This window comes from Miniopterus natalensis, chromosome 19, assembly GCF_054644295.1.
Source record: "Miniopterus natalensis isolate mMinNat1 chromosome 19, mMinNat1.hap1, whole genome shotgun sequence".
Taxonomy (NCBI): domain Eukaryota; kingdom Metazoa; phylum Chordata; class Mammalia; order Chiroptera; family Miniopteridae; genus Miniopterus; species Miniopterus natalensis.
The window spans coordinates 14,882,341-14,907,058 of NC_142099.1; the positions used below are offsets into that span (position 1 = coordinate 14,882,341).

Below are 24,718 nucleotides of genomic sequence, written 5' to 3' on the forward strand. Positions count from 1 at the left end.
AATTGGTTATCTAATTTATGCTATGTTCATACACTACATTTACAAAGTAAGGCTACCATGAAAAGTTAAATAGAAGGATATTTAATAACATGGAAAATATTTGTAAGATATGTTACACAAAAAAGTTTACAAAGTGTTATACAAAATAGGAATTGTCTCTGGATTTGTTTTTACCCAATTATAAGTTTGGATGCCAAAACAGACATTACTTTGAATAAAAATGTTAACTCGTCTGATAGTGTAAGTTGATTGTAGTGACCAATAGCCTTAGTTATCTTTGTGACCTTATGTTCTTTGGTCATATCTCTTTGCTTGGTGAACACACATTGCAAAAATCTGATCTGGTTATTGGAAACTTATTTTCGACCAGTTTCCATACTTGAAATACTATGAAAACTTTGCCCCCAAAGCAGATCAAGCATGAATGGCTGGATACTGATTAGACATTTTAAAAAGAAACAAAAGAGATTACCAAAAAAACCAAAACATATTCCAGTCAGTTTTAATTGATTGTGTTATTTTATCTATTACCTTTTCTTATGACAAAAAGAGTATCTTCTTATGACTTTCTCCCAAATAAAAATATGTAAAGATAAGACGAAAGTAAAAACCCCTAAATATTCTACTCCTCTGTATATATTAACATTTGATATATGTACTACCATATCCTTTGCTATGAATATATATACTCAAACATGAATTTTCACATATATTATTTAAAAAATAAAAATATATTATTTTAAATATACATACTGTATTTTGGTATTTAAAATTATATATATACATAGAATATAGCGTATTCATTTTGCTGTACTATTTAATTCAAATGGTATAAGTTCTTGTTAATGTCAGGTCAGAGGTCTGTTGTTACTGTTTTTCCTAACCTTTTACTTCATTAGTCACTTATTCTTGATGTCATCTGTTGCTCAAAATGGAAAGAAAGAATTTCTGTCTGGAAATGTTCGGAAGTCTTGATTTGTTATATATGACGCACTGTAAAGTTTTATAAAAGGATATTCTTGTAGTTTAGATCTTGTTTGTGCTTGTAGCTCTGGGGCCTGCTGCTATAACTTTAGGCTTCTCAAACTGCATGAGAATATGCTATGTACCTCTGATGCCTCCCTCAGTAGACTCCCCCACAGGTGATAACGTAGTTTGAATCCCCATGTAGATGGAATAATAATGACCATATTGAATACTCATGTCGTACTTCAGAGTTCACAAAGTGATTTTACTTACATTCTTATAATGGTATCTCCATCACAGGGTTATTATCCTCTTTTTATAGTTGAAACTGAGAGGTGTTATTTCCTACATCAAACAAACAGTATACAACCTGAATCTGAGCCTTTTGATTTCATGTCCCTGTGGTCATTCCATTAAATCATGCCTCTCTTTGTATGGGGAAAGGTTGTGATGGGTAACTCAGTCTTGCTTTCCAGTGTTACAGGCTTTTTACTTTATTTCTTTTTGTATTTGAGTTCTCAGTAGTCTTTAGTCTTCTGCTGACCGGAACTCCCATCCAGAATAGCCTCCAAGAGCTCTACTCCCTCCTCAGTTTTGTGGAGCCTGATCTCTTCTCCAAGGAGCAGGTGGAAGATTTTGTTCAGCGTTACCAGGATATTGAGAAGGAGTCTGAGTCAGGCAAGTGCCCTTCTGACAAATTGTTCCCGAGATGTCTGGCCCCAGAAACTGCCGTAGTGCAAAATAGGTGGTGGTTATAGATAGAAAAGAAAGAATCAATAACCATATGGTACCTTCCAGGAAGATAAAGTGCAAACATCAGATGATGGCGGATTTCTTGTGTTGTCCCAGTTGTCTGCTATTCATGACTCTTATTTGTCACATGATTCTACAATAGGGCTTCTTTGGGTGATTTTTGGAAGAAATCGAAAGTGTCTGCTGATTTTCAGGCTTTATCTTTTTTTAACATATAATTTCTATAAGGACTTTAACTTTCTGTGCTACTTCCTGAGGCAGAAAAGTATATGGGTGCTATAGCCCCAAAATACTGTTCAGCATTCTACAGCACTGGCACTTCTTTCAACACTGCACCAAAAACAAAAGTCTGGAGTGGATGTGTGGTAGAAGTGAAGGAGGGAGGCCTTTTTCACTTATACAGCTGCCAGTTGTAGGCTGCTTCCTCTCACATCTTTGCACCTCTGCCTCGTAGAATGATCTGTATACCTCTATAATATTATCCCAGGCCGATTATTCAAAATAAATGTTAGGCATTCTACTGCTGGGTATGAATGTCCTTGGTGAGTATGAGTTGGAAAGGCTTCTCATACAAAAATCCCCACACCTCAGGCTGAAGATTCCTCGGGGAACCTGCTCTGATTGCCGGATAAGATGTTAGGGTTGCCGGATAAAGTGTATGGCACCTAGTACAATAATACATGGGACATACTCGTATTAAAAAAATATTTGATATTTATCTAAAATTCAAATTTAATTGGACTCTTGTATTTTTTTGCTGTATGTGGCAGTTGTACATGCAGTGTAATTCTGATTTTGGCTAGTTTTTGAAGTTTATCACACTTAGGGGAGGAACAAGGGAATTGAAGTCAGAACTAAGTTTGAATGTTATAGCAACAGTAGCATCTAGCTATGTGCCTTTGGATAAGATGCTTAATTTTTCTGAGCCTCACTTTAAAAATGGGGAAGTATTACTTACTTGCCCTGTACATTTCTAAGATGTTAAGCTGATTAATGAGATTATTAGTCAGAATCAAGTTCTTTGAGTATTCCTAGTTCTTGAGTTAAGAGCTAGTAATGATTTCAGAAGGAATTGGAAAGAACCCAATGAAGGAAGAAACACTGAGAAATTATCATATTGGCTTAGAATGCAGAATTGGCATGAAAATGAGAAACAAAAATGAGTTGCTGTATGTTTTCTGCTAGTTGGTCTTACTTCCATCCCACACTTCGGCTGTTTGTGTTTTTTTTTTCTTTTGTTAAATAGCACGTGAACTACACAAAGTGTTGCAGCCATATCTGCTGAGGCGAGTGAAATCTGAGGTAGCTATGGATCTTCCCAAGAAGACAGAAGTAGTGATATACCATGGCATGTCAGCACTGCAGAAAAAATACTACAAGGCCATTTTGATGAAAGACCCAGGTAATCAGAGGGCACTTGTGTGTCTGGAAACTAAATGAGGATGTGGTCTTCATGCAGGGAAATATTTTATAATCACACTAGCTTTGTATAGCAAGACTGTGGGATGGAATTTTGTATTCTGAATATATTCAAGTCTGCTACAGTGAAACTGGCTGAATATCTTTAATATAACTCAGATGTTATTGGCTGTTGCAGTTGTGAAACTTTCTCCCCCTACTCCTCCACACTCAGTTTTCCTTATTGCCTGTAGTTAAGCAAACACTTGTAGGTGTTGCAGTCTTGCCTTTCATTTCATCACCCTGGTAGATACTTACATTTCAAAATGCTTTTGTTGAATCAGATCCACTGGGAGGAAGTAGGAATGAAAGGGAGAGATAGGAGTGGAACAATCTCAGTTTATATTTTTTTGTCCCTTGGCTCCAGAGCAGCAGTTAAAGAAGGAAATTTAGGATTTACAAAAGAATAACAGTACTCCTGAGTTCAATTTATAGTTAATTTATAGTTCAATTTATAGTGTCCTTCTTAAAACAAAGTGCTGGTTAAGGAAAGTTCTTATGGACGTGCTGTTAATTCTTAATGCAGTTCAGTGAAATTTGGGAGGTTGATACAAGTTTGAAAGATATATTATTAAAATGAGTAAGATTATATATGGAAACTTAGAGGGTTTCTTTTTTTTTGTTCAGTAGTCCATCTCTCTGTCTCTTTTTAAAAAAATTCCAGATGCATTTGAAAATGAGATAGCAAAGAAAGTGAAACTTCAGAATGTCTTATCCCAGCTTCGAAAGTGTGTGGATCACCCATATTTGTTTGATGGTAAGGCAGTGCTTTTTCTCACATTACTTTTTGTTAACATTTCTGTGGCCAACATTATAGCAGAGTTTTTCAAAAGAATTGCCTGTATTTACTGTCTACTTTCCCCCATTTTATTAATATTTTTATGTTGATGTTATCTAATATATTGGTCATATTCAAATTTCTCCTGTTATCCCCTATAACGTCCCTTATGGCTGTTTTTCTTTTCTCTTTTCAAGTTCAAGATCCAGTCATAGATCCTGCTTGCATTTTCATGTCTCTTTATTTTCCAGTAATTTAGAAATATGTCATCTTTTTAATTTTATTTTTTGCCCTTTTGGGTCTTTCATGAAACTGACAAAGAATCAAGGCCATTTGTTTTAGGAGATGTCTTATAATCTGAGTTTATCTGATCATTTTTATATAATAAGATGTCTCTCTGTCTTGAACCCACTCAGCCTTTCACCACTGTTGTTCCTAGTTCACCAATGCTCTCCATGTTGCCCAATCAATGGTTGTCAGTTCACATTTTAATTACTGTCTCAAAAGCTTTGACCAGTTGATCACTTATTTCCTGTTCTTCACTTGGCTTTTGGGGCAGCACTTTCTCTTCTCCACCTATGTTACGTTTACTGCTTCTTAGCCTCCTTTGCTGCTCTCCCTTTATTTTATGGATGCCTGTCGATTCCTCTAAGTGCTGGTTTAGCTGCATTCTATACAATCTGATATGTAATGTTTTCCTTTTCATTCAAACTGTTTGTTTTTTTTTTTAATTCACTGATTGGTAGCTTTTAGCACATTTCCAGGACTTCTGTGGCTGTGGGGGCTCTAGTATGGATAGGAACAATGCAGAAGGTTTGCTGCAGTCATTTTAAGGGAATCTTTGCCAAGTAGTCCTATGAATTGTTGTAAAACGTCACAGAATCCTAATTAGGTGCATATCAGAACTTTTTTTCCCCCAGGCATGGGGTGTGTTGGGAACATATACATTTTGAAAGAAGCCTTCCAGGTTAATCTGATTGCCATCCCCAACCTGAGAATTACTAGAGTAGACATCTAAGCCTATTTCTTAATTTGTTTTCTAGAATGAAAGCCTCAAGATTTCAATTTTGGGTCTCTTTGGCCTTTAGCATCTCCCTGTGCCTCAGTTTCCTAGAATTGGTTTGTTCCTTGAATAAATATTTATTAGGCATATTGGATGTGCCAGCTCTGTGATTGATGTTAAGCAGCTCCAAGATTATCGTGCAAATAAACACTTATATATTGCCTTAAAGAGAGACAGGACTTGGGCCCATTATCAGTTAGAAGGAGTTGGGCCTTTTGCTGTAGCCTGGCCATGGGCTTCTCCATTCATAGAGTCTGGCCTGACTGAGGACACACTATTGAGACTGGACTCTTTCTTTTCCAGGTGTGGAACCAGAGCCTTTTGAAATTGGAGATCACCTGATTGAGGCCAGTGGGAAACTTCACCTGCTGGATAAGCTGCTTGCATACCTGTATGCCAGGTAGGTGATAGGCTCACATTTTGTATTCTGAGCTGGTGACTGTTAAAACCAGTATAATCAGGAACTCACTGATTTTTTTAGACTAATTCCAGTTTTCAAATCCCTGATTTAGGTTTTACTCGTTCAACTACACCTTCCACCCCATTCCTTCCCATCCTACCCCATCACCTCAATAATTACTGTTTCCTTTCCTGAATTACTACAACACTTAGGATCCTAATCTAGCACTTGGCCATGCACTGCCTTAATCTGCTATCTGGTTAATTGAAGTGTATTAACCAAATCACTCAAGCTGTATTGTTTAATTCCACAGGGACAGAGATAACATCAAGCATTTCTTTTTCAGTTGCCTGTTGGTACCTTGTATTGAATTGGCACATAGTAAGGGCTTAATAAGTATTTGCTTTTGTTAATCTGTGATATTTTGGATTTAACTGAGGAAGAACTTGGGAAATTCTATCTCTGAGACACGAATTGGGCGTTGGAAGACCAGGTTACTTCTGGAGCCTCTAAAGGTTCAGCTAAGTGTTCAGTAGCCTGATATCCAGCCTGTACCTGATCCTCCTAGTCCCCAAAAGAACAAAGTAGTCTAGAGAAGTTCTAGCTTCCAAAGAATTTCGAAGTTGTCCCTTGGGGCATTGCCCCAAGTGGGCCTGAACCAACCTAAAACTTCAGGTTTGGCAAAAGCACCCAGCATTAGGAATATTTTATTGGCTCTGATATACCTACTGTGTGTTAGAATTGGAGAACGGCCCATAAATGTCTTCTCTCTAACCATTTTATTTCACTTGTTGAAACTGACCCAGAGTGGTCGTGTGACTTGTCTAAGGTCAGGCAGCCAACAATTGGCAGAGATGAGATTGGAATTGAGGTCCTCAACTTCAAGTTTAATGCCTTTTCCTATTTGGGACTAGCATCTTGAAGGAATTCATCATAATTCTTCCTGTTACACCCATTGCAAGCTCAGATTACATTAGGTTTCCTAATGAGAATATTGTTTTGACAGTGCCATACTTCTTTGTTGTTGCTTTAAGTGTAACAACTTAAAATAACGGATAATATGGGGCTCTGGGCTTGACTTCATTCTTGACTTAATCCATTTTGCCTCCTCCTTTCCTCACTCCTCTTTCTATATATAAGTTTTCTCATGTATTATAAGGGATATCACCTGCCTGCCCCATGGTTCTCTAAACTAATGCTTCATAGACTTTTCAACCAGCATAGCTGTAGAAGAGAAGATAGTGACTTTACACTCCCAAGTAGAGAATAGCTGTAGAGGGCTGACCACAAGCTCTTCAGGGTTTTCAGGATTTTTTTTTGGTGCGTTTGAATTTTACATTTTACTCTTCATGTATCTTTATTTATTTGCTGTTAAAATAAAAATTTCTTCCCATTCGGTAAGTTGATATTAGAGAGAGAGGCACCTTGGTTATTCTAGGGCTTCATACACTCCCTGGTGCATTGACACATGCCCCTGGGAATATTCCCACTCTGCTTTGAGAACTACGGCTCTGCAGGATACAGCTACATTTGGACCTATGTCCTTACATGAGGCATTTATCATTTCTGAGGAAGTCTCTGTAAATGATTATGATATTTATCTACTTCAGTATTTCATTTATTTATAAACTTGCTTTCTTTGGTAAGTTTTACGTGAAACTTTTTTTTTTCTTGCCAGGGGCCATCGAGTTTTACTTTTCTCCCAAATGACCCAGATGTTGGATATTCTCCAAGACTACATGGATTATAGAGGTGACATCCCTTGGCCACTGAATTTCTCCAGCCTTTTTTAGACTTAACAGTTCAGATAGGTTCATGAAGAATAATCTAGAGTGTGGGGATGTTACACAGGAAAGTAGTAAAAGAACGATCTCAGAACCAAAGGAAGATTGAAAGTAGAGAAGTGTGTGACCCAAGGATTGACAGCAGGGTGGAGACTTGTGGGCAGAAATAAATACATATTCCCATTGGTGATGTGATTTAAAAATATGGGTACTGGAGAAAATGTGTGTTGCAGAAATGCTGAGAATTTTTGCAAATGTATAATAAGTAGTTTTAGTGAAAGGAGCTCTCATTGTACTGCAACATTCAACACAATGGTCGAGTACCTATTTAGGATCAGTAGAAAAGATGAATACTGAAATTACAGAGATCCCACATATAAACCAAGAAAAAGGTAAATGAAATTTTTTTCTATATAGACAAGGAATTTAAGTTACCTGGGAATCTGTTTAATATATAATAAAATTTATGTGGGATGGTAGGAAAAGGCTGTAATATTTGTTGATTTTGAGATCAGTGGTGGTGCAATAGCAAATCCAGACCTTCCTATTTAGGAAATGAACTTGAGACTTCTGGTCAAGATGGCCGCATAGGTAAATACAGTACTTGAATCCTTCCACAACCAAATTAAAATGACAACTAAACTACAGAACAAGCATCATTCAGAACTGCCTGAAAGCTACCTGAATGGAAGTCCTGCAACTGGGGATTTAAAGAAGAAGCCACATTGAGACTGATAGGAGGGGCGGAGACCTGGAACTGGCTGGTCCCATACCCAGGTGTGGCAGTTTAAAATCAGAGGTACCATCTGAGGAGCGAGGGGCCCCAGCCCCATGCCAGGCCTCCCATCCCAGGGTTCCAGAGCTGGGAAGAGAAGTCCTTATAACTTCTGGCTGTAAAAACTAGCTGGAATTGTGGCTGAGTGTGACAGAGGGCTGCTGGAGTCTTAGGCTGTTCCTCTTAAAGGACGTTCATATAGATTTACTCGTCCATACGCCCTCTGAGCTGCAGCACTGGGGTAGCAGCTTGAAAGGAACCAGGGACATATGGGGAGGAATTGAATTGTTCTGGCATCAGGGCAAGAGCTAGAGTAGGGGGAGTGACACAGCTTTCTGCCAGACAAAAGTGCTGGCAGAGGCCATTGTTCCTTTTCTGAGATACCCCTCCCCACACACACAGCTGACAGGCAGGCACCATATCTGAGTTTCCATCAACTTGGCTCACAGTGTCCTCCCTGTCCCTGTGATTCCCTGAGACCTGCACCACCCAACTAATGGGCCCACCTAAGCGGTTCCCAGTGGCTTTTCCATTCAAATAGCCTCTCTTGCCTCATGCTTTGGACTTTTCTAAAACCTCTCAAACAAGCAACATCTGGCCTCTATATACCCCATACTTTTTACTGAGTGGCCTCAGGCCCAGTGCTAGTGGCATCCAGCCCTGGTTCATAGTTTGGCCTTTCCTGGGGACCTCCAAACCCAGCACAAGTAGCAACCATCTGCAGATCACTCTGTAGATTGTGCCAGGTGACCCCCATGCAAGGCACAGATGGTGACTGACCTTGTACATCCCGGGAGGCCCCAGAGCCAGTATACTTGGTAGCCTCAGAACACACCGGATTACAACCCTACTACCTCCAAGAGCAACACACTCAAGCGCAGACTCAGTGAGCGCCAAAGTCCCACTGAAGCAAGTCATGCTTCATAGGGTTGACTCCTGCACAGCAGCTCCTCCACTGTAGTCACAGCTGATCCTTGCAGCCTATCAGCCTTGGAGGGGTTAGTCTCTCCCAGTGATGGCAACAGCAGTCAAGTCTCAATTACAACAAGACAGTGCACACAGCCCACACAGGGGCACACTTGGACTGCCCAGCTCAGGTGACTGGGGAGGCTGTGCCACTGGGTCTTACATAACACCTACTGCATAAGGCCACTCTATCAAGTCTGGGATATGTAGCAGCCTCTACCTACTACATAGAAACAAATATAGGAAAGTATCTATATTTAGAAAAAGAACTAAATGAAATGGAGACAAGCAAATTATCAGATAAAGAGTTAAAAAAATGGTTATAAGGATGCTCAAGAAACTTAGAACTTCAACAGCATGAAAAGGATATTATAGAAACCATAAAAAAGAACCAGTCAGAAATGACACACATTAACTGAAATGAAGACTACATTACGGGGCCTTGACTGGGTGGCTCCGTTGTAGCATCATTCTATAGTTGGTTCGATTCCCGGTCAGGGTACATACCTAGGTTGCAGGTTTGATCCCTAGTCAGGGTGTGTATTTGAGGCAACTGAGAGATGTTTCTCTCTCACATAGATGTTTCTGTTTCTTCCTTCCTCTCTCTAAAATCAATAAACATATTCAGATTAAAAAAAAGAATACAGGGAATTTCCAGTATAGTGGACGAAGCTGAGAATCAAATTAGCAATTTGGAATATAAGGAAGCATAAAACACCCAATTAGAACAGCAAAAAGAAGAGTCCAAAAAATGAAGGTAGTGTAAAGCGCCTCTGGGATAACTTCAAGTGTACCAACATTTGCATCATGGGGGAGGAGCTGCCAGAAGAAGGGGAAGAGCAAGAAATTGAAAACCTATTTGAAAAAATAATGACAGAAAACTTTCCTAACCTCGTGAAGGAAATAGACATACAAGTCCAGGAAACACGGAGTCCCAAACAAGATGAACCCAAAGAGGTCCACACCAAGACACATCATAATTAAAATGCAAAGGTTAAAGACAAAGAACCATAAAAGCAGCAAGAGAAAAGCAGTTAGTTACCTACATGGGAGCTCCCATGAGACTGTCAGCTGATTTCTCAACACAAATTTTGCAGGCCAGAAGGGAGTAGCAAGAAATATTTAAAGTGATGAAAAGCAAGGACCTACAACCAAGATTACTTTACCCAGCAAAGGTAGTATTTAGAATCCCAGACAAGAAAAAGCTAAAGGAATTCATCACCACCAAACCAGTATTACATAAAATATTAAAGGGTCTTCTTTAAGAAGAAGGAAAAAAAAGATAAAAAATATGAACAATAAAATGGCAATAAATACATAACTATCAGCAATTGAATCTAAAAACAAACGAACAGCCTGGCCAGGCATGGCTCAGTGGTTGAGCATTGACCTATGATCCAGGAGATCTCAATTTGATTCCCGGTCAGGGCACATCCCCAGTGGGCAGTGTGCAGGAGGCAGTTGATCAATGGCTCTCTCATCACTGATGTTTCTATCTCTCTCCCTCTCCCTTCCTCTCTCTGCAATCAGCAAAGATATATTTAAAAAAAATAAATACAAACAAAACAAATGAACAAGCAGAACAGAAACAGACTCATAGATACAGAGAACATTTTGATGGTTGCCAGATTGGAGGGTGGTGGGAGTATGGGTGAAAAAGGTGAAGAGATTAAGAAGTACAAATTGTTACAGAATAGTCATGGAGATGTAAAGTAGAGCATAGGAAATATTGTCAGTAATATTCTAGTAATGATGTATGGTGTCAGATGGCTACAAGATTTATTGGGATGATCACTTAGTAAGTTATATAATGTCTAATCACTGGGTGTACACCTTAAACTAATATATTGTATGTTAACTATAATTGAAAAATAAAAAAATGATTAAAAAAGAAAGAAATGAACTCATAGACAGTCTCTGAGAGCCACTTCATACCTTCTGGTACTGTAACCTGGTCCAGTGGACGCTTGCAGGAAATGCCATTGGCACATTGAGGAATCCCCCGATTTATAAACAGGACTTGAGCATATAATTCCCCTCTCCAACATGGGTCTGTAGTGAAGTCTGAAGCCATCAGGCAGGCTCACCCACCAGCTCCCAAGTGCTTGTCTTACTGCTTGCATAAATAAGAATTGTACCTTAGCAAAATTGGAAACTGCCACACAGCATGGTCCACAGTGTGCTTTAGGGTTGCTCCGGATAGTCAATATTGAATATTAAGTCCAGGAATGCCACGTATATCAAGTACATGTATTTAAAACAACCGGAAGAGTAGATTATGGTAAGTTCTTTGGTAAAACAATAAAAAGACCCCTAAATTTAGATTTTGCCTGTGGAATTTGCTTAAAGTAGGGGTATGCTTGTATATGGAAAGGGACAAAGTTAGCATTTGGTTTTGAGTTGACAGTGTTTTATACTGCACAGAGTATTTGAAAAGGGTATTTGTTTTCTTCCTGTATGTAAAGGCTACAGCTATGAGCGTGTGGATGGTTCTGTGAGAGGAGAAGAGAGATTCCTGGCCATTAAGAACTTCGGACAGCAGCCCATTTTTATATTTCTTCTGAGTACCAGGGCAGGTAAGCCACATCGGCATTGACAAAAGCAAATAAGGGGTGATATAGGACTTTTACATCCCAACACGTAGTAAGTTTTTCTTTATTTCTCTGAAAGTTGAAGTCAGTACTGAGGAGTATAAAAAAAGGATGTTTAGGTAGTTGCCATAAGTTTATCAAGGTACTGGACTTCTGGCATGGTGTTCTTTTATATCCAGCCTATCTTAGCTGTCATCTCATCAAAGAAGTAAGGCTGAAACCTGAGGTCATCGGGTAGTAATTCTAATCTGCTTTAACTGTTGACCTGGAATTGTCCCAGATTTCAATAATTTTGTGAAAAATTTTATTCATAATTCAGCCATGAATTTATTAAATGAAATAAGAACTTGTCTACTACTTATCCCTTTTCCATAAGTAGCTCTGGAATAGTATTGTAACAGGTTAACAAAAATTTAGTGTTTTTTTAAAAAAATTGGGATTATGGGGATTCAAAATGCCTGCAGAGTAGGTAGAAGCTACATTCACCTCCTCCCAGTGTAAAACTGGATTTACAACTAAATTATAAATCAATCAACCTGAATAACCAACTGAAGACTAGCTGAATAGAAGTCTTATAATAAAGGATGTACTAAAGAAGCCACATAGAGATTGGTAGGAAGGGTAGAGATACAGAAAGGGCTGGCCCTTCACCCAGGTGTGGCAATTGGAAATCTGGAGGGATATCTCAGCTACAAAGGTTCCCCCTGAGAGGTGAGTTGTCTCAACCCCATGCTGGGATCCCCAGCCTAGAGCATCAAAGCTAAGAAGAGGAGCCCACATAACATCTGGCCATGAAAAATCAATGGGGATCCTTTTTGCCAGGGAGAGGTGGGGAAGTCTGCTAGAAACCTAGGTGTTCTCTTAAATAGCCAGCACACAAGTTCTCGTTCTCACCTGCTTACTTGGGGCTCCAGTAGAGGGAAGGCGACTCAGAGCAAACTGGAGTCATATGGAGAAGAACTGAATTGTGTGACCCTGAGGAGAGATCTGGAGGGTCAGACTCTAAGGTCTCTGTGCTGAGTCCTGTCCCACACCACTACAGATGCCATCTTCCCTGAGTTAAGCACTTCTAGCCATATAGCACTAGCCTGGGAAGTGCACTAACCTGGTCCTTCTGACTTCTCATGGCCCCCCCCTCCAATGAGCTCGTGCCCTGCAGAAAAGTCTGCTGCAGTTGGATGCAGTGCGCTCTGCCTTGGGGAACAATTAAGGAGATTCAAGCCCACACCAAAACACATCATAATTTAAATGGCAAAGGTTAAACACAAAGAGAGAATCTTAAGAGCAGCAAGAAAAAAATCCAGTCAGTTACCTACAAGGGAGCTCCCATAAGACTGTCAACTGATTTCTCAGCAGAGACACTTTACAGCAGAAGGGATTGGCATGAAATATTCAAAGTGTTGAAAAGAAAGTACCTACAACCAAGACTACTCTACCCAGCAAAGCTATCATTTAAAATTGAAGATGAAATAAAGAGCTTCCAAGACAAGAAAAAACTAAAGGAGTTTATTACCATCAAACCAGTATCACATACCCATGACTATTTGGAAAATACAAATTTGTACTTCTCTCTTATGTTTAAAACTTTTCTCAAAGAGCATGTGTCCTTTTCCACAGACTATAATAAGTGAACCAACCAAGATTTTTAAATGGAAGAGATTTAAAATAGCTTCATGGCACTACAGTATTCACTTTTGCTGCTTACCACTGCTCCCCTCATTCTGTTACTTTCAGTAGTTAAATTTTCCCAAGTCAGGCAATATGAGCTCAGGGAGCACTTTTAACCAGTACAGGTTTCTGGAGTTGGAGATGGGGGTGAGTTTGAAGGAAGAGGCAAGTTATTTTGACAGATCCCAGTTTATCAATCTGACCTCTATAGCCTGTGTCTTTCTTTTCTAGTCCCTAGTCCACATACTGCTTATCATATTCCTTTATGCATTGTTTTCAGGTGGAGTTGGCATGAACTTAACAGCAGCAGATACTGTTATTTTTTTTGACAGTGATTTCAATCCTCAGAATGACTTGCAAGCAGCCTCCAGGGCTCACCGAATTGGCCAGAACAAGTAAGAGATTTAAGCATCAGTACTTTTCCGCTTCTTGGCTCCTCAGTAGTTACGGGTTGGGGAGGAAGGTGAGGAACACAGTCCGGGTGATAGTCCCAGACTGGAGGCCAAAAGACCGCTAGGTGTTAGCCCAGGTTTACTGCTGACTGTGCAGGACACATTCTCACTTAAGTCTCACTTTGTTAAAAAGAGCAAAATCAAATTGTGAAAGGACTAGAAGGAACCTTCAGAAGTTATTTAACTCATCCTTTCTGAGTTAAGGTCTAATTCAGTTAAAAAATGAATTTATGGTGTTGTGGAACTAAGCTAAAAAGATGGATTTTACCATTTGTCCTAAGGATAATTTAGGTCTACCAGAGATTTCCCTCTGCCACAGATAAGGAATCTCAGTTCTGGCCACCTCATCAGCCCTTTCTTGACTCTTTTGGGAAAGTTCAGTGAGAATCTTTGTGAGGTCAGATCTCTCTAACAAATGCTCAGTCCACAGATAGCAGTCTCCCTTCAGCTGTGCCCCAAACATGGCATTTTGGGTTTATTTCCTTTTAGGTGCATCAACCTTGCATGCTTGCACCCATCTTTGCAGACTCTGATAGCACACTCCTCTCCTTTGACTTCTGTACAGGTCTGTTAAAGTTATTCGGCTGATTGGCAGAGACACTGTGGAAGAAATAGTTTGTAGGAAAGCTGCCTCCAAGCTACAGCTCACCAGCATGATCATAGAGGGAGGCCATTTTACTCTGGGAGCCCAGAAGCCTGCAGTTGATGCTGACCTCCAGGTATAATAGGTTGTTCTTCCCTTCAGAATATTTTAGGACTTAAAGTCGTTCTCTGTGATGAGAAAGTAAATGAAAAGAACTACCATTGCCCTGGCTGGTATGGCTCAGTGGGTTGGGCATTGTCCCATGAACCAGAAGTTTGCTGGTTCTATTCCTGGTCCAGACACAAGCCCAGGTTGTGGGCTCGGTCTCCGATGGGGGCATGTAGGAGACAGCCTATCGATGTTTCTTTCCCACATCACTGATGTTTTTATCTCTCTCTCCCTCTCCTCTCTCTCTGAAATCAATAATAAAAAAAATAAAACGGTAGTTTTGGTTTTGGAGTCTCTTTTTATGTTGTTTGTTTTTTTGTTTTGTTTTGTAAAACAATCCAATAGTAAAAGAAGTGAGTATGGTTTAGTAATTCTAAGCAGTATAGCATTCTTTTTTTAAAAAATATATCTTTATTGATTTCAGAGAGAAGAAGGGAGAGGGAGAGAGAGAGAGAAACATCAATGATGAAAGAGAATCATTGATCTCCTGCATGCCCCCAACTGGGGACTGAGCCCACAACCTGGGCATGTGCCCTGACTGGGAATAGAACCTTGATCTCCTGGATCCTTGATCGATGCTCAGCTGCTGAGCCACGCTCGGCTGGGCAGTATAGCATTCTGAAGTCCTCAAAGAGGTTCATTATCCTGCAAGGAGAACATAGTAGAAACAGGTAGATGCAGATGTAGTGAACATTAATTGAATGCCTACTGTGTGCTAAGTATTATATGAAGTGCTTCTTTCCAGTTGTTTTTGTGAATGTGAGTAACAACAGAATGAAGTAGGCACTATCTTTATTCTCATTTTAAGTAATTTGCCCAAGGACACTCACACTTAGGACTCCAGTGCAAGTACTCTCCAACCTCCAAGCACATGCCCTTAATTACTGCAATATATTGCTTTTCTGAAAACACATGGAGTCCCTTAATGACTGAGACACATCACAAGTGAAAGTGTAAATACAAGGTGAATCGAAGGGAGTGTTCTAGTACGGACCACTCCTTATCATAAATAGTGGGCTTGCTTTTATTTTTGGTGCCAGTTGCCAAAGCCAGTCACCTTGTTGTACATACCAAGGTTAAATATCGGTATAGCCAGGTGTGTTCATGCTTAGAGCTAAGTTTTTCCCCAAGCTATTACAGAATACCTTAAGCTTTCCAAATGACTCACAAAACAGACCATCTAGAGATGATTGACCCAGCTGAAAAGGAGAAAATGTAAACAAGGAGTCAAGGTGTGAATCCAGCTTGGTTTAGAATCTCAGAGTAAGTGCACAGTTGGAAGTAGGACATTTAAGTCAGGAAAAATGATCTGAACTCTTTAGGTGGTTCCTATAGCCCTAGGGAATGTGCTGAGGGTACTAGGGAGGAGGGAGGAGAGGCAGGATAGTGCAGCGCCAGCAGAACAGCTGGGAAGGGGAAGATGAGAAATGGCTTCAGGCCCAGCAGTCAGGAGTTGTGACTGGCCTTTGTGAAGGCGGTTTGCATAGAGCACTGTGGTGGGAACCAAACTGCCAAAGGATAAAACTCTGTTAATGGCAGAGGTTAAGTACCCTGTGTAGCCTTCTCTTTCCAAGTTTGGCAGGAGGGGTGGGAGAATAGCTAACAGGGTCTCTCACTTCTCATGTGGCTATTGAGAATGCCAATGAAAAAGACTCTGTCCGAAGTGCAAGAGATTACTGTTATTTTTCAGAAAAAGAATTGGAGGCTCATAACTTGTTTTTATTATTGAGAATTGTCATAGTCAACATCTCTGATCATCATCTATCACTTTCCTGTTTACCCACTATCCAACTACTAATCATGGGGAGATAAGAAAGGCCCGCCATCAGGGAAGGAGTGTTCCTGGTGTCACTTAGCAAATCCCTGATACCCCAGTGTTTGTTTTCATGAGAACTGACCGGACTTTGTTTTCTCCATTCAAGTTGGGTGAGATACTCAAATTTGGTTTGGATAAACTGCTGTCCTCTGAGGGGAGCACCATGGATGAAATAGACCTGGAGTCTATCCTGGGAGAAACAAAAGATGGCGAGTGGATCTCTGATGCCCTGCCTACTGCAGAAGAAGGAAGCAGAGAGCAAGAGGAAGGAAGTGAGTATGGGTGAGAGCAGCACCAAGGGTACAGCCTCCCTAAGCTAGAACATGAGATGAGTCCCAGGGAAAGAACTCAGTACTGCTTCCTGGGACATCTTTCCCCACCCAGCCTTGTTCTCATCCTGGGCACACTGCTTAAGACTTACTTGGTTCAGGAACTCTTTCTAGACTGACTGTACACTGTCTGGCTGTTCTCTTATAGCTGAACTTTGAATCAAATTGATATTGATGCTTATGGTAGTATCAATCTCAAGGATTTTAATTTGTACCTTTCCTCCCTTAGTTGCAAACATCTCCTTTATTAGTAAACCCTTCTGTCCTTAGTATGGTGCTCTTCACATACCGATTCCTTTTCTGAATAGTACAATGATTTGTTTCTTAAATCGTAGTTAATACTGATTGAGTGTTCTGTGCTCGATCAAAAGTGTGCACTGTGTCATGCTCTTTATACCTAGTTTTTCATTTAATCTTCACAGTACCCCAGGGGTGCAGGTACTGTTAATTTTAATTTTTTAGTGAATCAATACATGTAAATCACGAGATAATTTGGTCATTTTCTTAATTTTTCTGAATTTGGTTAACATTTGTGTTTCTATTCTGAATATTTGAATTTCTGGTTTGAATTGTTTTTTTCACATAGCAGCTTTGTAAAGATGTTCCCTGATGTCTTATGGTTGTTTTAAAATGACTCTTTTTCTGTACCAGTGGTTTCTAGTCTTGTCTTGTCATGAGTTTCCTTTACCAGTGATTCATGATCTTGGCAGACCACTCAACCTCTTTGAGCCTTTGTGTTCCCATCTGTAAAATGGTCATGTTAATGCCTGCATCTCTCTCTTAAACAATTGCAGAAATCTAATGTAATAATGACGTGAAAGTGCTCTGATAGCATAAAATGCTATTCAAGATCACACTGTTGTTATTGTTATTGCTGGCCTGTTATCGCTCCCTCCTTCTGTAGACACAATAATATACTGAAAAGGGTACACTGGCCTTAGAGTCAGAAAATTCTGCTGCCTTTATTTATTAGCAGTAAGAATTGGGGAGTCCCTTAATGCCTGTCTGAGTCTCAGTTTTCCCTTTCTTAAGTGGGGTTAGTTATACCAGGATTGTGGTGAGGCTCATGAAGATGCTTCATGAGATTTGGAAAGACTATTGTAAATCTAAGGGATTTTATTTATGATTCCTCATTTTTTCTTATCAATTTGTGACTTGTTTTTTTAATATTGCAGAAAAGGAGGGAAAGAGTTAAGTATTAAAAGTGTATTCAGAATATGTTCTTGGTTACCTTAATGTCGGGAGATTTATGCTGAGGAATAGCGTGGCATGAATGAGTGATAAGTGATTCAAGACTCAACTGGATGGAGGTATCTAACAGAGACTCATGGACTATCTAGAGATGACCAAAAGTGCTTTGGCCATGCTTTGTCCTTTGAAAAGTAAATGTGTGACATCTCCATTTGGATCCCAAACCCATCCATGTCAGTGGGATCGTAAATGCAATACCTTCATCACAAACTAGTCTTAGCACATTTAGAATACAGGTTGTTCTTTTGTTCACCCTGGTTATTGCTTTGAATAGAACTAATCCATTTTTCTATAGTATCTAACATTTCTCTTTCCATGTTTTTAGAAAATCATATGTACTTATTTGAAGGAAAAGACTATTCTAAGGAGCCCAGCAAAGAAGACAGAAAATCATTTGAGCAACTGATGAATCTTCAGAAAACCCTTTTGGAGAAAACTGGTCAAGAGGGCCGGTTACTCCGAAATAAAGGCAGTGTAAGAACTATTAATTTATGCCAGAGTAAATTCTTCCAAATTCTCATTCTAAGAGAACAAAAATGATAAAATGATGCTGAGTGTGATTTATTAAGAAATAAGTTGTAAGTGTTTGTTGAAATATAAGTATAATTACCTCGGCCAGTATGTGGAGTGGTCTCCCCCTAGCCATCTGCCCTTTACCAGTCTTCAAGCCTTCAGTCTTTCTTTCAGTCAAGATGAGTAGTAAACCCTACTTGTCTGAAGTGAAGTTGGACAGGTCAAAACTGAAGAAAACTACTACTAAAGAAAAAAATATTCTCCCCTCAAAGGCAACTATCCAGCAGGAGAAAGTGTGTTCAAATATTGTAAAACGAGGATCCCCCGAGAACAAATTTCAGCATTGCCCGAGTGTCTTGTGTTTGGGCTTGCTTTTTTGTAAACTTTTGTGTTGTAGAACTTTTAGGCATCTAAGAAATTCTGATGTCTTCTGGCTAAGAGGTCAGGGGTAACCAATGTTCCCTTACCTACATTTTTAAACTTTCCATTGGTGCATAAATTCCAGCTGGCAGATGCTGTCAATAATCTCACCATTGATGGCCTTCGTGTGTGTAGTTCTTGTACTCCCTGTGAGATAAGCCACTTGTTTTGTAACCTTCTGTGATGGGTGCTCCATTGCTCTATAATCTTCATGAGGTGACATGCTTTTGCAGCTTCTTGCAGTTTATTTTCATTTCTAATGTAGCAAAAAAAAAAAAAAAATACATATAATCACTAAAAACTAGAAATATAAATATAATTAACTGTACTGTAGTATAAAAACTATGTAAAAAGTTGGCATAAAAAACATTAGGAAGGACAATTTATTTTGCCACTTAATGCAGGTGAAAGCAGCCTGTCCATCTAAGCCACCCCTGGGATCACTATATTACAGCAGAACACATACCCTTCTCTTCAGAACCCTGACCCCATGTCATTAAGAGAGGGTAGCAATCAAACAGTATCTCTACTGTCCACTTATTTGGCACTTACTATGTGCTCATTGAATGCTAGCTATCAAGCTAATCATGATGTTGAAATATTCTGTTTAAGAAAGAAATATAATACATTGTAGGAAGATTTCCATTAAGAAAAACGGTTAAACCTCAAGTGGTATCCTGTAATACGGTATGCTTTCAATTTTAAAAAAGTTATTTTTCTGAAGTACCTTATTCCTAATGAAGTTAATCAAAATGGCATATTGCTGTACCAGTCATGCCAGTGCTTTGGTTGAGTTTAGCGCACGATGTCCTGTTCGCTGTGCCAGTGAGATGTGTGAAGGAAGTGCAAACTGAAGCGTGTTCCTGCCACACAGGGTGGTGTGGAGATGCAGTGTTTTGTGAAATATTAAGCATGTTGCTTCCATACAGAGTGTGTTCTAGGGATGAATGGAACTCATGAAGGAACAGGCAGCCCCCAAACTTCTTGGTTATAGATCTTGTTCTTCCTACAGGTTCTCATCCCAGGCCTTGTGGAGGGGTCTACCAAGAGGAAGCGGATTCTGAGTCCAGAAGAGCTGGAGGAGAGAAGAAAGAGAAGACAAGAAGCAGCAGCCAAGAGAAAGAAACTAATGGAAGAGAAAAGGAGGAAAAAGGAAGAAGTGGAACATAAGAAAAAGTATGTGTGTATTACTAATAAAGCCGAGGGTCACAATTGGTAAAGGAATCACGATTGTATAGTGAGTCCACAGCTGAGCAGCACTTTAAAACATTTTTTAAATTTATTGATTTGAGAGAGAAAGAGGAAGGGAGAGAGACAAACATCAATTTGTTGTTCCACTTATTTATGCATTTACTGGTTGATTCTTGTATGTGCCCTGACTAGGATGAACCCCACAACCTTTGTGTATTGGGATGATGCTCTAATCAACTGAGCTACCCCGCTAGGGCTTGAATATCACTTTAAAATTACAGAAAGCCCTAGCTGGTTTTGCTCAGTGGTTAGAGCGTCAGCCCTTGGACTGAAGGTGTCCCGGGTTTGATTCCAGCCAAGGGCATGTACTTTGGTTGCATGCTCGATCCCTGGTCCCAGTCGGGGTGTGTGTGGGAGGCAATCAATTGACGTGTGTCTCTCACATCGTTGTTTCTCTCTCCCCCTTCCACTCTTTCTGCAAAGCAATAGAAAAAATATCCTTGGGTGAGCATTAAAAAAAAAAATTAAAATTGCAGGAAACTTCTATAAAGCTGGTAGCTCCTATTGGTAACAGAATATTTTTTTAAAGACTAAACTTTACCTTAAACAGTTTACTTAAGTGAAAAGTCCTAAGTGCCTAAAGCAGAGAAGATACACTCAGTCGAGGCAAGAAAATTTAAGATTTTATTGTAGCTAACAAAAAGTAGTTTATTCACAGTCCCATTTAGTCATGTTCTTAAGAACAAGGACATCTGTTGGCTGCTCATTATTGAAGTATAGTCAGGAGGCAGCTAAGCTAATCCATGAGCCTTCTTGTGTATTTACAAATAGGCAGAAATTCACTCGGGCTGAGTTTCTCATTGCATTTCCACTTGGCCCTCAGTGTTTGTGAATAGCAGTGTTTGTGAATGTGCTGCACGGGAAATCGTGATTCACCTGCTTAAATTCCTTTTCTCTCTGTCCTGTTGCAGGATGGCCTGGTGGGAGTCTAACAAGTACCAGTCCTTCTGCCTGCCTTCCGAGGAGAGCGAGCCCGAGAGCCTAGAGGATGGCGAGGATGAGAGCTCAGCCCGACTGGATTATGAAGATTCAGACCCAGCCCCCATCCAGTATGTCAGTGGTGATGTCACCCACCCGCAGGCCGGGGCGGAGGATGCTGTGATCGTGCACTGTGTAGGTAGGAGAAGTAGTAGGGGCCCAGGGTGGGCGCCTCAGTCCCTGTGGTGCCAGGAACCGGAGGGTGAAGCAGAGCCCTGGCGCGTGGGTGACTGATGGGCCCAGTGCGGTCTTCGTGTGGTTAGAAAAGGCGAATTTATCAAGAGACTTGGATTTGACTCGTCTCTTGTTTACCTGGTTGGGTAACCCAGCCTTTCTGGGCCTCAGCTTCTTTATCCATATCATGGGATAATATCTACACTGTTCTCTTCGTAAGATTTTTTAAGAGTGAAAGGAGGCAACATCTATAAGGCAAATGAGTCCTTTGGGAAAAAGCAAAATTCCAAGCATGTTTCCCCGTCACGACTTTTGTACTTTTTATTTTTTATTTCCTCTGCCTGGGACCCGCTTTCTGCAGATAGCCACCATCAAGCATTGTTCAAAGGTCTGTGTGCCAGAGAGCTCTCCCCTGCTAGCCTCATATAGAACAGGCCAGGCCCCATCCTCACCCCTGCATTTTTCTGTCCCCTTTCCTACCTTATTTTACTTGATGACACATATCACCGTCTGACATATTACGTATTTGTTTCATTGAGCTAGAAAATAAGCTTCACGGGAGCAGGGTTTTTTGTTGTCCACTGCCATAACCCTAGTGCTTAGAACAACGCCTGACACGTAATACACGCTGACAAGTACTTGTAATATGAATGAATGACTCGAAATACAAGGTACTAACCAGCTATGTTAGCACCAGCTTGAATAAGCCGTTTAACCTTTCCTCTTCCTTACCCTTAAACAGGGAGTCATGTATTGTTGTATATCAGTGCTTCAACTATCTTTATGTTACATCTACTCCCCATCCTTCCCCAGTCATCTCCCAGGATTTACAGACATACTACAGAGATTTTGCTCTTTAAGAACACTCAGTTTTTCGATGATTTCCTGTTACCATGGCCAGATATATTACAGAAAATGTAAACATATTTGAGAAATCCAACCTATGATATTCCTAGTAAATTAGATTGATTTTCCAAAGGGAAGTCTATTTGTCTACTAGTCTATTAGGTGTACCTTTGTTTTTTTAAATTGTGGACTGGACCTTACCTATAGAACAAATTATTCTCTTTATTCTATCAGATGATTCTGGACACTGGGGCAGAGGTGGTTTATTCACAGCTCTGGAAAAACGATCCACTGAGCCAAGAAAAATATATGAGCTGGCTGGGAAAATGAAAGGTAAGGAGCACAGCAGCAAGAAGGGGTAGGAGTGGAATAAGGGATGATATTTAGGACAGGAATCAAGTGGGTTTAAAAAATAGCAGATAAGGAGTTGGAAGAGCTGGTTAGAGTCTGAATTCTGTCATCAATTAGCTAGTTGTATTGTGACTTTGAGGCAGTCCCTTATCCTCCCTGTGCCTGAATGGGAGAAGATATTTGCAAATGATACATCTGATAAAGGGTTAATATCCAAAATACATGAGGAACTTGTGCAACTTAACACCAAAAAACCTCCCAGACAATCCAATTTGCACTGGCCAGTGTGGCTCAGTTGGTTGGAGCATTGACCTGTACATTGAAAGGTTGTAGGTTCCATTCTCAGTCAGGGCACATGCCCAGGTTGTGGGTTCAATACCCAGTCGGTGTGTATACGGAAGGCAACTGGTCAATGTTTCTGTTTCACAACAATGTTTTTCTCTCTCTCCCTCCCTCTTCCTCTCTCTTTGAAATCAATAAGAGTATATCCTCAGGTAAGGATTACAAACTAACACCTGGACAACCCAATTAACAAATGGACCGAGGACCTGAATAGACATTTCTCTAAAGAGGACATACAGACGGCCAAAATGAATAGATGCTCACCATTGCTAATCATCAGGGAAATGTAAATTAAAAACACAGTGAGATATCACCTCACACCTGTCAGAATAGCTAGCATCAGTAAATGAACAAATAACAAGCACTGGTAAGGATGCAGAGGAAAGGGAACTCTTGTGCACTATTGGTGGGATTGTAAATTAGTGCAGCCATTGTGGAAAACAGTATGGAAAGTCCTCAAAAAATAAAAACAGCCGCCATATGATCCAGCAATTCCACTTCTGGGTATTTATCCGAAGAAAACAAAAACACTAATTGGAAAAGAGATATGCACTCTTATGTTTATCGCAGCATTATTAGTAATAGCCAAGATAGGGAAGCAACCGAAATGTCTATCAGTAGATGAATGCATAAAGAAGATGTACATATATACATATTATTCAGCAATAAGAAAGAATGAAACTTTGCCATTTGTGAAAACATGGATGGACCTAGAGGGTATTATGCTAAGTGGAGTAAGTCTGACAGAGAAAGGCAAGCACCCTGTGATTTCACTCATATGTGGAATCGAAACACACACACAAAACAGATGAACAAAAACAAAGCAGAAACACCCATGGATACAGAGAGGAAGCTGACGGCTGCCAAAGGGTAGGGTGGGCTGGGAGGATGCGAATAAAAATGAAAAACAAAACTCTTCTTACAGTATTCCCCACTTCAACATGCTGGCCCAGAGTAGGGGAAAAACGTGTAAAAATACCTCCATAACCTAATGCTAAGTGTAAGTTCCAGAATATGGTCAGGCCCTCTGCGGCCAACGTATTAAGTCCTTGCCCAAGAAACAGGTGACTTGTTGTGAATCTTACTTACAAAAAAATGCACCTTTCTCATTGCTTGCAGAGAATTTTCAAAGGTAACACTCTCACTCCCTTGGTTTTATTTTCCTATAGACAATAAAAAATTGAATTGCCAATTTGTTTAGGTGAATTATTCCAATTGTGGACTTGACCTTGAGAGCTCAAACTTATCAGATATTTTTTGAGCAGATTTAACAGACATTTTTCTTTTCAATTCTTATTGATTCCATTTGTATTTCTGAGTAAAGAAGAATATTTTTTATACTATAAAACCTTGTACATGAGGCAGGAAAGAAATATGTTAATCTACCTTAGCCAAGTAATTTCTGTTCAAAAAGTATTATTTTCTGTGTCTAAAGTACTGTGCCAGACTCTGGAGGAGGTATATTTTTGTAAAAATTGAGCTTTTTGGGGAAATAAGCCCTACCTTTATGACAGTGGTAAATATAAATATCAGGAAAAAATGATTCAGCTTCCAAATGGCCCAGGTGACACTGAATTGAGAGCTGGAAGCTACTCCAAGGACTGAGCTCTTTAAAGACACAGAAGTGAGGGCACTTAAGAGAATGTCATATCCACCTTTGAATCCCCAGGGTTGGAACACAGTGCCTGCAATAGTAGGGCGTTCAATAAATGCAAATAGTAAACGATTATAAAATAAATATAAAATAGAAAAAGCTTTTGAGGAAAAAAATGAAGAGTGCCTATCTAAGACGGTGACAGTCCAGGAGAGCGAGAAAAGGCGAGTTTGAAACCTGATTGGACTCACTCTGTACTGAACTTAATGATCTTTCTGTTGCTCCTTTTTATTTTACCTCAGACTTGAGTTTGGGAGGTGTCCTTTTATTTCCTATTGATGATAAAGAGTCAAGAAACAAAGGGCAAGATTTGGTAAGTGAAAAAAAACCACATCTCCTATCAGAGCTGAAGTATGGCTCCTGTTACCTCCTCTTGAAACCGCTCCTA

The 24,718-nt window shown here is 39.9% G+C and overlaps 1 protein-coding gene across 3 annotated transcripts in view; it reads left to right on the forward strand.

Annotated features, from left to right (window-relative positions):
- CHD1L (chromodomain helicase DNA binding protein 1 like) overlaps nucleotides 1-24,718 on the forward strand; it is a 42,080-nt gene that overhangs the window by 12,445 nt on the left and 4,917 nt on the right. For 2 of the 3 annotated variants that reach the window (XM_016221560.2, XM_087827895.1), the window contains exons 7-20: nucleotides 1,482-1,644; nucleotides 2,966-3,121; nucleotides 3,842-3,934; nucleotides 5,322-5,418; nucleotides 7,097-7,170; nucleotides 11,409-11,519; nucleotides 13,483-13,597; nucleotides 14,220-14,373; nucleotides 16,328-16,493; nucleotides 18,127-18,275; nucleotides 19,747-19,910; nucleotides 20,897-21,102; nucleotides 22,218-22,316; nucleotides 24,573-24,643. In XM_016221560.2, the coding sequence (XP_016077046.2) occupies nucleotides 1,482-1,644; nucleotides 2,966-3,121; nucleotides 3,842-3,934; nucleotides 5,322-5,418; nucleotides 7,097-7,170; nucleotides 11,409-11,519; nucleotides 13,483-13,597; nucleotides 14,220-14,373; nucleotides 16,328-16,493; nucleotides 18,127-18,275; nucleotides 19,747-19,910; nucleotides 20,897-21,102; nucleotides 22,218-22,316; nucleotides 24,573-24,643 (1,818 nt within the window). Of the gene's footprint in view, nucleotides 1-1,481; nucleotides 1,645-2,965; nucleotides 3,122-3,841; nucleotides 3,935-5,321; nucleotides 5,419-7,096; nucleotides 7,171-11,408; nucleotides 11,520-13,482; nucleotides 13,598-14,219; nucleotides 14,374-16,327; nucleotides 16,494-18,126; nucleotides 18,276-19,746; nucleotides 19,911-20,896; nucleotides 21,103-22,217; nucleotides 22,317-24,572; nucleotides 24,644-24,718 lie in introns of those variants that run through there. The other variant, XM_087827896.1, reaches the window with a different exon arrangement.